General features: G+C 44.2%; 1 protein-coding gene across 8 annotated transcripts in view; it reads left to right on the top strand.

Annotated features, from left to right (window-relative positions):
- Positions 1 to 14,246, top strand: part of RET (ret proto-oncogene) — a 125,995-nt gene that overhangs the window by 99,066 nt on the left and 12,683 nt on the right. For all 8 annotated transcript variants that reach the window (XM_082222315.1, XM_082222316.1, XM_082222319.1 and 5 more), the window contains 5 exons: positions 4,716 to 4,863; positions 6,979 to 7,086; positions 12,550 to 12,764; positions 12,854 to 12,976; positions 13,403 to 13,473. In XM_082222315.1, coding sequence (XP_082078441.1) covers positions 4,716 to 4,863; positions 6,979 to 7,086; positions 12,550 to 12,764; positions 12,854 to 12,976; positions 13,403 to 13,473 — 665 coding nt within the window. The remainder of the gene's footprint in view (positions 1 to 4,715; positions 4,864 to 6,978; positions 7,087 to 12,549; positions 12,765 to 12,853; positions 12,977 to 13,402; positions 13,474 to 14,246) is intronic.

Raw genomic sequence — 14,246 nt, 5'->3', positions numbered from 1 at the left:
GGAGAATCAGCTTCTATTTACTACTGCTGAATTACCAAGTGTGCGGAAGAGTTCCTGGTTTACTCCCACCATTGTATTTATTTTTCAAATCCTTCTAACAGCTGCCACCTTGTATCTTTACTGTGTCTGCTGTTTACTAGAGCCTTAAATCTACATAGTAGCAGTGGTACTTTCAGTTTGGCATAAAACAAGCCAGGTTCACAATATAAGTAAATAAAAGCAACAAGTTGTTCTTTAAAGGGTAAAATAAGGTAAATATTATACCACATCCTCCAACATTTATTCCATGAAAATAGGGACATCCCATTCCATAATAATAATTTTACTGTTTATAACCCACACATCTTACTGGGTTGCCCCAGCCACTCTGAGCAGCTCCCAACATATATAAAAGCATTAATTATTATTATTTTAAAAAAAACTTCCCTATACATCCTAAAGAAAAGTGGGACATTCCAGGATCAAATAAAAAACCAAGATGGTTTGTCTAAATCAGGGACGTCCTTAGAAAATAGGGACAACTTGGAGGGTCTGCTATACTTAAACCTGTTACTGTTTCTTGAAGATTTAGGTTTGCTCTAATAAACGCTACTGTTACTTTTAAGTGGTAGTTGCTTGTAAATATGGAAACTTACACAGAAGTGAAGGAGAGGAGGAGCGTGGAAGAGGAAAAACTGGCAGCATGGAGAGAGGGGGAGCAGAAATGAATGGAAGGAAGAGAGAGGAAAGGCCCCTCTTCAAGAGATCAGTTCAGACCTCTGGCAGGAGTAATCTCTTTTCTGATAGTTGATAGCTGTCTTGGGCAGAGAGATATACAGAAGGGGGGCAGAAAGAGTTAAGGGGGGCCCTACCCACAAGGGGCACTGGCCCCACCCACAGCTGGCATGCAGCTACCAACAATTTATCCCTTAATGCAGGGGGTGGGAATCCTATGCATAACGCTACTTATTAATGTAATTCGTTCAGTTTCCTTTCTTCGCGTATGGCCAATATTCATATGGCGTTTGAGATCTTGGAAAACAACTTGCTGCAAGTTTATCTGCCTGAAAATTAGACCCATATGAATAGAAAACGTTCCATTCAATTCTGTGGTTGTTCCACCTAATACAATAGCTTGTTTGTTAGTTGTACGTCCTTTGGTATGGAACCATAAATGACCGCTTGTTCTACTGGAATGAACAATTAGATTACAGTTAACTAGTCCCTCCAAAAGTCTGCAACTAATTATTTTAGCGTTTCCTAGCAACCTGGTTTGGCTGCTCCTCACTGTAGCTGTATCAGCCATACTAGTACAATATTAAAACCCGTTTGCTTGCTTGAGAAAATTTCAGCTTTTAAAAAGTCAAACGAATAGCAGTCTTTTTAAAAATAAAAAGATAGCTTGCGGTCATCATGGCCACCTGCATTTAACCGGAGCTTTTGTTTTACTATGATTTGAGACTACATGTTTGCATACGAAGTTCTACTGACTAGGTCAGGAATGGCCAAACTTGGGTTTTCCCGGCCCCCTTGCTATCCTTCCTGCATCATATTGGGGGTCTCAGTTGCTATGCACTGCTGCTTCCTACTTGGCAGACAAGCCTTTCGTTTGCCATGGGGAAGAAGGGTGACTGCAGAGAGCCTTACAGCACACAGCCTGACACACACAAGCTGACACAGGGAAGGATTGCAGGGGCTGTGAGTGTCACATGCTCTACTTCCTCCTCTCCCATTTTCTAAAAAGTGGCCTCTCATCACTTGGGGGGGGGGGCTCACTTCCGACAGCACTGACTTGGCTGAGCACCCTGTAAGAGAACCACATTCTGGTTTTGCACCAGTAACAGGCCACCCCTGAGGCCTCTGTGTCACTGCAAAGGCCTCTGAGATGACCTGTGTGTTACTAGCTGGAGGATGAGGTAAGATTTGGCACGTGACATTCTCCAGCCTTGCTTGCACATTGCAGGCTCCCTTTCCAGTCAGGTTCTTGAACCTGGCTAGACCTCTGTAGGTGCAGCCAATATACTGGGGTAGGAGAGCTGAAAATACCATATTGGCCCAAATATAAGCTGCACCTTTAAAATTGGAAGGGGAAAAAGAAAAAATACCTGAATCTAAGCTGCTCCATTCCTCGCTGCTCCTGGCTGCATACCGTAAGGTCGTGAATATATAACGTTTCACGGTTGGAATTTGGGGGAAAAGTGAGGCTTATATTCAGGCCAATACGGTAATAACAATATATTTCACATCTGGTAACCAAGGCACCCCTTTGGTTTCAGACAGTACATGGGTTGTCAAGTCTAAAAAGCCCGGGACACAGAATTTTACAGGCCTCTAGCAGCCATGGTGGCTCATTCACCAGAAGTAATGTATTTAGCTTTAACTTTGGAAGTGTATACTCAATTCTGACCAAACTAGGCCTACTGATGTATATTTTGCTCTAGGAGGCTTAGTTTGGTCAGAATTGAGTATGCACTTTCAGAGTTGGTGTTAAATGCATTACTTCTAGTAAATGAGCCACCATAGCCACTGGCATTTGCCCTGGGCCACTGGAGTAGAATGAGGTAATAAATAAATAAATGGTCACATAAAAATGAAGAGTAACATCAATAGTGGAAATATTCTTCAGACCCATATGCCACCTTAATTTGCACCAAATAATTTTATGGAATCTAGTTTATGAAATGATCACAGACACAGAGCCACAGGTTACCAACCTTAAAAGTCCCATTATAAGCTATGCAGAAAAAGCAGCCAAATTAATAATGCTCACTTAATGCCTAAGCAAAACAGAATTCTGTTTAAATGGTAATCTGGTGCATATACATGAAAGGACAGAGGGTGAAGGCTCAGTTCCAGGAACATTAAGTTCAATGTGGTTACTAGTGTCATAGCCTTAAAAATCCTTCTCTGCACAACGGGGAATCAATGTTGGAGGCATTTTGGGGAGCTTTTGCCAGTGAAACACTGTCTTTTTGTGCATCTCATTTGTCTCCCTAGGCTATATTTAGATGTTAGGGGATGGTACTTTCATGGAGGCATGTATGCTGTTTGCTTTTGTTTCTCTGTTGGTTTATACAGTCATCACTGTTCTGTGACTGTCAAGCTTGATAGGTTCCCGAAACAGAAAGGCAATTGTTTGAGATGAATGGTTGAATTCTAAAACAAGCCTCCCTTCCCCTTCCATTTCCTCAAGCTTATAAAGTGGGGAAATATTTTTACCCAAGAGCATTTACTTCTCATTTCTGGCAACACTGATGGCAGGAGCGCAGATAGTTTTCACCCTAATTGCCACCTATCATGTGCATATACTGGCTTCATAGTTTTATAAAGGGCAACCGCACCTGGGAGCTTCAGGGCTGGGAACTAGTTCAATAAATTTCCATGGATGTTGTTTGATCAGGCCTCAGAATCTTCTTCAGTGCAGAAGGAGTGTGTCACTTCAGCCACTGTGTTTGGCAAGCAGGGGGAAAAAACCATTTGGGTTTGCTTGGTCTGGTATATATTATTGCTCTGCCAAAAGTTATCCTCTGTGGTTTTTTCAACCATTATCCATCAGTTTATAAGAAAAGAAAGTGAAGGTTGTCTCTAGCCCTGGGCAATATATCAATATGAGGAGTACAAGGAGCAGACTGTGATGTCAGCTTCACTCATCAGTGTATCACTGGTGAAACCACCACCATTCCTGAGTCCCTCTGCTAGCGACTTTCTCCAGCGAGTGTTGTTAGCAGAGGGACTCGGGAGTGGTGACGGCTTCACCAGCGATATATCACGGAGTGAAACCGCCATCCCACTCTGCCCTCATACTGCACAGAGGGACAAAAAGGCTGCAATCTGCATCTTTTAACTGCTTGGCTGAGGAGTGTTCAGTTACCGCTCCCCTCAACTGAGCAGTTAAAGGCTCCCCCAGCCCAGCGCTGGCTCCCACGCAAGTGGGGAGAGCTCCGGGCATGGCTCTGCTGGGGATTGGGAGCCTTCTTGTGCCCCAGCTAAGCGTACAAACAAGCTGCCTTGTCCCAGACTGCTAGGGGCTGGGGTGAAACCACCTCAGCTCCCATGATGAGAGCTGTGGCGATTTCACCAGGCGCCTGGCAGGCTGGCGGCAATGCAGCTTGTTTTTTCAACAGCGCGGTATATCGGCAGGCCACGATGTTTGGCTGGTGATATACCGCGATGCTGAAAAGCTTATATCGCCCAGCCCCAGTGGACTCATTTTAAAGATATTGGGGGGCGGGCAGATTAAGGTGAAAGGAAGGGCTTCCTTTAAAACAAAATCAGTGAGTGCATTGCTCTCTGGCTCCAGGTAGCTTAGCATCCCCAGGTCCCTGTGCTTCAATTAAAGCCCAGGTATCTCCTCCCCTAGGGCTTTTTCAGATCAGGAAGCACAAACAGCCAAGGAAAGGGGAGAGTGCTGGAGAAATGTTTAATGGAAAGAAAAACGCACATACCACACTTGGCTAACTTGCAACAACCATAAGATAAGCTCAACCTTACACCCACTGTATTTTTTATTATTAGTATCTAAAATTACCTGCTAATGAGGCAGAAACTTCTTTTGCAAGGGAATAGAACTATTGGCAGATTAAAAAAGGTACTGGGGCCTTTCTTCCCCATTTGGCAGAGAGAGAAGGCAGGTTGGAAACAGTATCAGATGACCTGCAGTGGAAAGGAGAGGGAAGTGCCCCCACCATATGCTGTTACTCTTCTGTCTCATGAGATTTACTTTTCCTCTAACGCAGGAAGATCCAAAGTGGGAATTTCCTCGGAAGAACCTGGTGCTTGGCAAAACGCTTGGAGAAGGAGAATTCGGGAAAGTCGTCAAGGCAACTGCTTTCAGGCTTAAGGGGAAGGCTGGCTATACTACTGTTGCAGTCAAAATGCTAAAAGGTACTTTTCTCTGCAAGCGCCTGGAAATATCTGCAAATGATTTGGTAAATTATGACAGAGGTCCAGCTTGGAAGCAAAAAGCTGCCGGATCCCACATACATTCCAGCCGGATGTCCTAAAGCGTTCTATTTATATTCTGACATTTCCCCCTGTGCTTCATTGATGAGGGCAGTCACTTCCACGGGGCACAAGGGCAACTTGACTTAGCTTGGCCAATGCAGCTCACTTAAATTGTCATCTCAACAGAGGCGTTTCAAGAGCATTCTAAAAATGCTGCGCTTTTCAGCTTTAGCTGAACTCTTTCTTACAGATACTTTAGAGTACAGTATAAAAATAGCACCTTATTGTCACACATAAGATGCGAAAGAGCAACATGCTCACCAGATCTTTCTCTCTAACTATAGCTGCTCTATCGATATACAATGGCCAGATCTAGAGTATTTGGTTTGTCACAGCAGAGTGTGACAGAAGCAAAGCAGTGGCTTGGGAAGAAGGCCAGCTTGCCCATGGGTATGCCCATTGTTCCTTTTGCTCTCCTTCATCTGCCTTCCTTTTCCTGCATGTAGAATGGTCAGGAAACTCTTAGCTTAGATATGTCCAGAGTGAAGAGAGAACGCATTTGGCCTGGTGTGGGGCCACTTCCCCTTTCCCAAACACATTGGCATTGGGCTGCAGTATATCAGGGGAAGCAGTGATGGGTGAACCAAGGGAGATGAAAGGTCGTATTACCCATCTCTGCAAAGTAGTAATAACAATTTCAAGTTATGAAATGGTAGGTCTATTAAAAAGCTGAAGATCATCTAGTTGAGATATCTGTACCAGGCAGAATGTTATAAACCTCAAAGAGCAGTTCAGTTAAGGCATTATTAGCCTCTTGTTGGCATCCATCTGTCTCGAGAGACAATGGGGTGTGCCTCCGAGGTGAAGTCAAACTGCTGGAGAATCACAGTGTCTGCTGGGGCTACAGAGATCAGTGACTCATAACTGTTGCCTCGTGTGCTGTTTTTGCTGCGTTAGCAACACCAAAGTGACCTCTCAGGGGCGCAAGCCTGGGCAGTGTGTATGGAGGTCCTGGGCTGCCCAGATGAGAGCCTTGTTGATGTGGTCCAAAGGAAAGCACAGCAATGCATTGGGCACCAGCTTGGCTGCCGGAGTTGCTAGAAGGTGGTGTCCTGGACGCCACCCAACCATCTTAAGGACTCCAAATTTGGGTAGAGTTTACTCCTTAGTCTTGCCTTCTCCCAAAGATGTCCTGCAAGGTAGCAGGACATTAACCTGTATCACCCAGTTAATATTGTGACCAAGCAGGAGCTAGCTATCATCATGCCTACAGTGCAAAGAGGAAGTTTCAGATACCTTAATTCTCAGCATCTGCTTCCAGGTTCCACTGCAGTAACAGTGTCCGTCCCCCCGTCCCCCCAAGAACAAGGGGATATTAGCAACAGACCTGACTTTTTGGTGCTGAATCATCTGCAAAATATTACTATAAGAGGAGCAGTTTCAGTTAGATTTCTTCTTTAATGTTCTCAAGTGGTTCTCACTGTTTCCCTTTGCCACCACATCGCAGCAAGTTTTTCAGGCAAGATACTCAAAGCCATCAAAGAATACAGGAGCAGTTTGGCCTACCTGCTACAGCTTCCTTTGCAAAAGAGAGATTAGAGGGTTAGGGCTGAGACATGAGGGGTTGTTATGGCAACCCAACTGTTAAAGGTGGGCGTCAGTTAGAGAATCTAGTGGAGCAAGTGTTTTCAAGATAATTTAAGATTCTTTCATGAAAATAAACAAGCCTGATTCACTTCATGCCTCTCAGTACCCTCTTCTCTGGCTTGGAAGAGGCTAATTTCTTCCACGTGGGTAGAAATCAAGGAAGCACTTTCAGGCTTTCTATACATTATTCATTTAAGGCATTTTAAACCTGCTCTTCAGCTGAAAAAGGCTCCCAGAGTGGTTTACATGAATAATTAAAACAAGGAACACCTTGCCCCTAATTTGTTTAAGATGTTTATTTGCAACCAGTAAGTGCCAGAGATCCAGGTAGTATGTCAGTATTTCAATATTATGGGAATAGTGTTTGTAATTAATATATGGTATTTCTTCCATTGCCCTGTTCTGCAGAAAATGCTTCCCAAAGCGAGCTGAGAGATCTGCATTCAGAGTTCAATCTTTTGAAACAGGTCAACCATCCACATGTCATTAAACTCTATGGAGCTTGCAGCCAAGATGGTAAGTGAGAGTCACACGTTATACAAGTGGGGACCATTTTAGGCATGTCCAATTTAGCATGACTGCTGACGCACGGGTCCTTTTGGACCTGGAGGAATGCAGTAGGACAGGGGCAGGGTGGGCTTATGCGCATTCTGTCGATGTGCGCTGTGACCTGGAGCGCAAGCCCCATGGAAATGGGGAGTTGCCTGTATATAAAATAAGAGACGGTATGTAATCCCCAGAGTGCCGCAAGAGAAATACAAGCTTGGCACAGTCAATCAATCAGTTTTTCAGTCCTGTGCCCCAAAGTATCCATCAGCAGAGGAGGCTGCCTTTTAATTCTGCTGTGGCACTTTCACTGCTCTGGTCATTCCTACTTCCAAACATATTCCGCTGGGGGCCTGTTTTTGGGCCCTACCTTCGCATTGGATGCGATTGATTTTCTGGTGAAAAGATCAACAGAAATCTGGGCTAAGGAGGCGGCTTGCAGAATCACCGGGCTTTATGGGACAAAGGTGCTGCCGTCTTAGATATTGAAATACTCCCATTACATGTGTATTAGTCAGCTAAAATGGTAGTATCTGCGGCCACCTGCTTTGGACATGACGGACACTTTCACAGTGATAGGTACAATCCAGCAAAACAAGTAAGAAACACACATGCACCTTACTGATAACTTTTTGGATTTGGTCAATTACCGTATTGGCCCGAATATAAGCCACACTCAAATATAAGCCGCACCTTTAAAATTGGAGGGGGAGGGGAAGGGGGAAAAACCCTGAATATAAGCTGTTCCCTTCCTTGCTGCTCCTGGCTGCATGCTAGGTGGGTGGGTGGGAGGTGCACTGTCATTGCTGGAGGCCTTTCCTGTTCCTCGCTCTCTCGCTTCCTGGCCTTGGAGAGGACGGGGGACTACACATGGGGTGGGCGCTGCTTTGCTGCGTTCCTGGCTGCATACCATAAGGTCGCGAATATAAGCCACACTTAAACTTTTCAGGTCGGAATTTGGGGGAAAAGTGAGGCTTATATTCAGGTCAATACAGTAAGTGACAGATGCTTAGTTTAGAAATAATATTCCATAGGACGGTGCAATAAAACAGCTGGAGGGGGAATTATTAGTCTGGTAACTTAGGCCAAAGATGGAGAAGCTCTATACAGTCAGCAAAAACAAGACCTGGAGCTGACTGTGGCTCAGATCATCAGCTCCTTATAGCAAAATTCAAGCTTAAACTGAAGAAAGTAGGAAAAACCACTGGACAGGTAAGATACAATCTAAACCAAATCCCTTATGAATACACAGTGGAAGTGAGGAACAGGTTTAAGGATTTAGATTTGCTGGACAGAGTGCCTGAAGAACTATGGATGGAGGCTCGCAACATTATACAGGAGGCAGCAACTAAAACCATCCCAATGAAAAAGAAATGCAAGAAAGCAAAGTGGCTGTCCAACGAGGCCTTACAAATAGCGGGGGAGAGAAGGCAAGCAAAATGCGAGGGAGATAGTGAAAGATACAGGAAATTGAATGCAGATTTCCAAAGAACAGCAAGGAGAGACAAGAAGGCCTTCTTAAACGAGCAATGCAAAGAAATAGAGGAAAGCAACAGAATGGGAAGAACCAGAGATCTGTTCAAGAAAATCGGAAATATGAAAGGAACATTTCGTACAAAGATTACCATAATAAAGGACAAAAGTGGTAAAGATCTAACTGAAGCAGAAGACATCAAGAAGAGGTGGCAAGAATACACAGAGGAATTATACCAGAAAGATATGGATGTCTCGTACACCCCAGGTAGTGTGGTTGCTGACCTTGAGCCAGACATCCTGGAGAGTGAAGTCAAATGGGCCTTAGAAAGCACTGCAAATAACAAGGCCAGTGGAAGTGATGGTATTCCAGCTGAACTGTTTAAAATTTTAAAAGATGATGCTGTTAAGGTGCTACACTCAATATGCCAGCAAGTTTGGAAAACTCAGCAGTGGCCAGAGGACTGGAGAAGATCAGTCTACATTCCAATCCCAAAGAAAGGCAGTGCCAAAGAATGCTCCAACTACCGCACAATTTCACTCATTTCACATGCTAGCAAGGTTATGCTTAAAATTCTACAAGGAAGGCTCAAGCAGTATGTGGACCGAGAACTCCCAGAAGTGCAAGCTGGATTTAGAAGAGGCAGAGGAACCAGAGACCAAATTGCAAACATGCGCTGGATAATGGAGAAAGCTAGAGAGTTCCAGAAAGACATCTACTTCTGCTTCATTGACTATGCAAAAGCCTTTGACTGTGTTGACCACAGCAAACTATGGCAAGTTCTTAAAGAAATGGGAGTGCCTGACCACCTCATCTGTCTCCTGCGAAATCTCTATGTGGGACAAGAAGCTACAGTTAGAACTGGATATGGAACAACTGATTGGTTCCAAATTGGGAAAGGAGTACGGCAAGGCTGTATATTGTCTCCCTGCTTATTTAACTTATATGCAGAATTCATCATGCGAAAGGCTGGGCTGGATGAATCCCAAGCCGGAATTAAGATTGCCGGAAGAAATATCAACAACCTCAGATATGCAGATGACACAACCTTGATGGCAGAAAGTGAAGAGGAATTAAAGAACCTTTTAATGAGGGTGAAAGAGGAGAGCGCAAAATATGGTCTGAAGCTCAACATCAAAAAAACGAAGATCTTGGCCACTGGGCCCATCACCTCCTGGCAAATAGATGGGGAAGAAATGGAGGCAGTGAGAGATTTTACTTTCTTGGGCTCCATGATCAGTGCAGATGGTGACAGCAGTCACGAAATTAAAAGACGCCTGCTCCTTGGGAGAAAGGCGATGGCAAACCTAGACAACATCTTAAAAAGCAGAGACATCACCTTGCCAACAAAGGTCCGTATAGTAAAAGCCATGGTTTTCCCAGTAGTGATGTATGGAAGTGAGAGCTGGACCATAAAGAAGGCTGATCGCCGAAGAATTGATGCTTTTGAATTATGGTGCTGGAGAAGACTCTTGAGAGTCCCATGGACTGCAAGAAGATCAAACCTCTCCATTCTGAAGGAAATCAGCCCTGAGTGCTCACTGGAAGGACAGATCGTGAAACTGAGGCTCCAATACTTTGGCCACCTCATGAGAAGAGAGGACTCCCTGGAAAAGACCCTGATGTTGGGAAAGATGGAGGGCACAAGGAGAAGGGGACGACAGAGAATGAGATGGTTGGATGGTGTTCTTGAAGCTACTAGCTTGAGTTTGATCAAACTGCGGGAGGCAGTGGAGGACAGAAGTGCCTGGCGTGCTCTGGTCCATTGGGTCACGAAGAGTCGGACACGACTAAACGACTAAACAACAACAACAACTTAGGCATTCATTTCAATAGATCTGATGGCAATTGTTGTTGCATAGCAACAGTCTCACATTTGAAGGGGAACTGTGCCTTAAGGGACTAGCATGTGATTTGTTATACTGCCATACTGAAGTTGGTTGATTTGTGCAGCCGTATATTCAGCAGCACCCCCAGTTTCTGAACTTGCTAATCAGCCACATTCATTATATGTTTCCATATGGCACAATTTATAAGAATTTCATTTGTGGCTGACAGCATGTGGGGAAGGTTTTTGTCGTCTCCAAAGCCCTGGGAGCAGGATTCTATAGGAGTCCCTGGGGTCAGAGTTTTAGTGCCCTGCTTAGCATCTTGTCCCTCCTATGGCTAGCGCAAGCAAGATAAATTACACAAAGTCTATGCAGATGTATTTAATTCGAATAATGTATACAGGCTGCAGCATCCTGCTTTTGTGTATATAAAATTTGGATTCATTTGGCCTGGAATTTCAGGGTGTTGTTATTTTTAAATCAGAGAAGACACAAAGCCCTGCCTAACAAAGATAAATACAGAGCTAGGTTTTAAGGTGAATGAGTAAAATTGATACAAGCTTCACACTCTTTTGTTAGCCTGGTACAATAGGAGAGAATGCTAGGAATCCTGCTGTTTCTGGTTTGGATGCTTATATTCTCTACATTCTGTTAAAGCTGGGATAGGAGAGCTTTGAACCTCCAGGCCCCTGTGTTCAATATTGTAGCATGGGGGAAAGCATTCATGTGGGTGGCTGTGATGAGGCAAAGCTTGCTAATGGACTGAAATGTCAGGATCCTTTCTGCAGGAATCTATACTTGAGAGCTTTAACAAACCACTGTAATTAGTGTGCAGGGAGCACAAGATACTGTGAGGATTACCACAGGCTGCAGAAAATAATGTTCATACCTTAAACTGAGTGCTTTTGATTGGTTTCTCTGCACAGACCAATTTGCATAGAAATCTTCCTTAAACATTCCATAAAACCAAGGAAACATCACAATTTATCTGTCCGACTTTGGAAGAAATGCAGCGTAACACAATTGATTGCTTTTCTTAGACAGGATACCCAAAGGCATGTTCCCAGAAATAAGCACTTTTCATTTAAATTGCCTGTCTCCATGGTGGGAGAACACTTCTGAACATAAGAGTTCACCTTATAGCACTGGGTTTTGTTGTGCTCTTTTTCATAGAAAAGTTTATACAGTGGTACCTCGGGTTAAGAACTTAATTCGTTCTGGAGGTCTGTTCTTAACCTGAAACTGTTCTTAACCTGAAGCACCACTTTAGCTCATGGGGCCTCCTGCTGCTGCTGCGCCGCTGCTTCACGATTTCTGTTCTCATCCTGAAGCAAAGTTCTTAACCCAAGGTAATATTTCTGGGTTAGCAGAGTCTGTAACCTGAGGTACCACTGTATAATGTTCCTTTAGTGGGGTAGGAGAGCTGGAGGGTGGGGGAAAATCACATCTGGAAACCAGTGTGCCCCTTTGGTTTCAGATAGTACATGGGGTAGATGAGTCTAAAAAGCCTAGGACACAAATTTTCACAGCCCCCCAGCAGCTATGGTAGTACATTTGCCAGAAGTAATGTATTAAGTGTATAGTTGATTCTGACCAAACTAAATCCCCTAGGATTGTGTGCAAATAAGCTTTACAGTGGTACCTCGGGTTAAGTACTTAATTCTTTCCGGAGGTCCGTTCTTAACCTGAAACTGTTCTTAACCTGAAGCACCACTTTAGCTAATGGGGCCTCCTGCTGCCGCTGCGCCACCGGAGCCTGATTTCTGTTCTCATCCTGAAGCAAAGTTCTTAACCCGAGGTACTATTTCTGGGTTAGCGGAGTCTGTAACCTGAAGCGTCTGCAACCTGAAGCATATGTAACCCGAGGTACCACTGTATATTCAGATTTGCTTGATATGCATAATTTAGGCTGTAGTGCTGCAAGGGAGTAAGACCCATGGATCTTAGTGGGACTTACGTCTGAGTAAGCATGCCTAGGACTAGACTGTTAAAATAGGTAACAAAATTAAATGGGTTTTTGGGGGTGCAGGTGTTTGTTTGTTTTTAAGTACAAGGTGTATAAATCTTGCTGATATGCTGCTTTACTAATTATTGAGAACAATAATTGTTATGTATCTTTTTATGCCTCAGGGCCTTTGTACTTAATAGTTGAATATGCTAAATATGGCTCCTTGAGGAGTTTTCTGAGGGAAAGCCGGAAAGTTGGGCCCAGCTATATGGGGAGTGATGCCAACAGGAATTCCAGCTACCTGGACAATCCGGACGAGCGAGCCTTAACCATGGGTGACCTGATCTCGTTTGCATGGCAGATATCTCGTGGAATGCAGTACCTTGCTGAAATGAAGGTACGGCGTCCCTCATTCTCACCCTCTCTTTGCGGCCTTCCAAGTAAGCATACATGACAGTTAAACGTCTTTCTTTCTTTTCCCCAAAGCTTGTACATCGTGATTTAGCAGCCAGAAATGTCTTAGTAGCCGAAGGGCGTAAGATGAAGATTTCTGACTTCGGTTTGTCACGAGATGTTTATGAGGAGGACTCTTACGTCAAGAGGAGCAAGGTATAAACACAGTCACTGGCAGCCTGGGATTGATAAGTTGATAAGGAAACTATACACATTAGTAAGAGAACTTCTGGACACACACATTGAAACATGTCTAGCAGGACTCATCAGTGCACAAACTTTTGTGTGCCTTGAGATTGTAAAGAGGAACAGCTAATATAGGTTGTGTAAAACCTGTGTATGTAACCTTCTGTTTTTGATCTTGTGCAAGCTATTTACTTTCAATCCAAGGGTTTTCCCGGTGCATCCATGTTTTGCTGTAATCCATATGAATGAAATGCACATTTTCTGATAAAAGGCATATGAGACTACTTGACAACATGCATGTTAAATGTGACAAAAGTGAAATGAAAACAAATGTGACATGAGAAGCAGTGCTAAACAGAACTTGCAAGCAGTAATAGTTCTTTATTTTCCTGCCAGGGTCGGATACCTGTGAAGTGGATGGCAATTGAATCTCTCTTTGATCACATCTACACAACACAAAGTGATGTGTAAGTCTATGTATTTATGTTCCCTGTCATGCAACTTTGTCTTTGTACTCATGCTGTGCCAGAACACCTCGGGCTGAAGAGGCCATCTGCTCTGTAGCCCTACTGTAGAAAACAGAGTAAGTTGTAGCAGGCTGGATAGTCAGCTTCTCAATCACAAGATACCCAGCATCTCCTGCAAGGAGGAGATTAAACCTTAGCTAGCAGTACCTCAAGGTTTGTTTAACAAGCTTTTACTGGCCAAGGCATTCATGAAGCCTCACTTTCCGCTAGCTTTCTGCAGTCCTCCAAACGCATTTGCTGTAACACTGGGCAATATAAGGTGAAATGGATTGCTGTAATCTGGACAAGGCTGAATTTCCCTAGAATCAGAAGCCCTCTAACCCAGAGATGGGCAACCTTTTTCTGTCAAGGGCAGCATTCATAGAATTGTAGAGTTGGAAGGGAGCATCAGGGTCATCTAGTCCAACTCCCCTGCAATGCAGGAATCTTTTGTCTAATGTGGGCTCAAACCCAGGACCCTGAGATTAAGAATCTCATTCTGTACTGACTGAGCCATCCTATGCTTGAGGGCAATCTGTCAAGGCTGCATGCCCACAATAGGCAGGGATGGAGCCAAAAGTGGGCATAGCCACCCATTTTCTCTTTGTCTAGCACCCTGTTTTCTTTCCCCTTCCCCACCAAATGAGATGCTAGCAGAGGGACAGGTCACTCTTGCCACAACGCTGTAATGATGAAGGGGGGAACCTTTAATCACTTGATGCCACCGCATAATC

This window comes from Podarcis vaucheri, assembly GCF_965113315.1.
Source record: "Podarcis vaucheri genome assembly, chromosome: 5".
Lineage (NCBI taxonomy): Eukaryota > Metazoa > Chordata > Lepidosauria > Squamata > Lacertidae > Podarcis > Podarcis vaucheri.
This window is presented reverse-complemented; position numbering and strand designations above follow the sequence as displayed.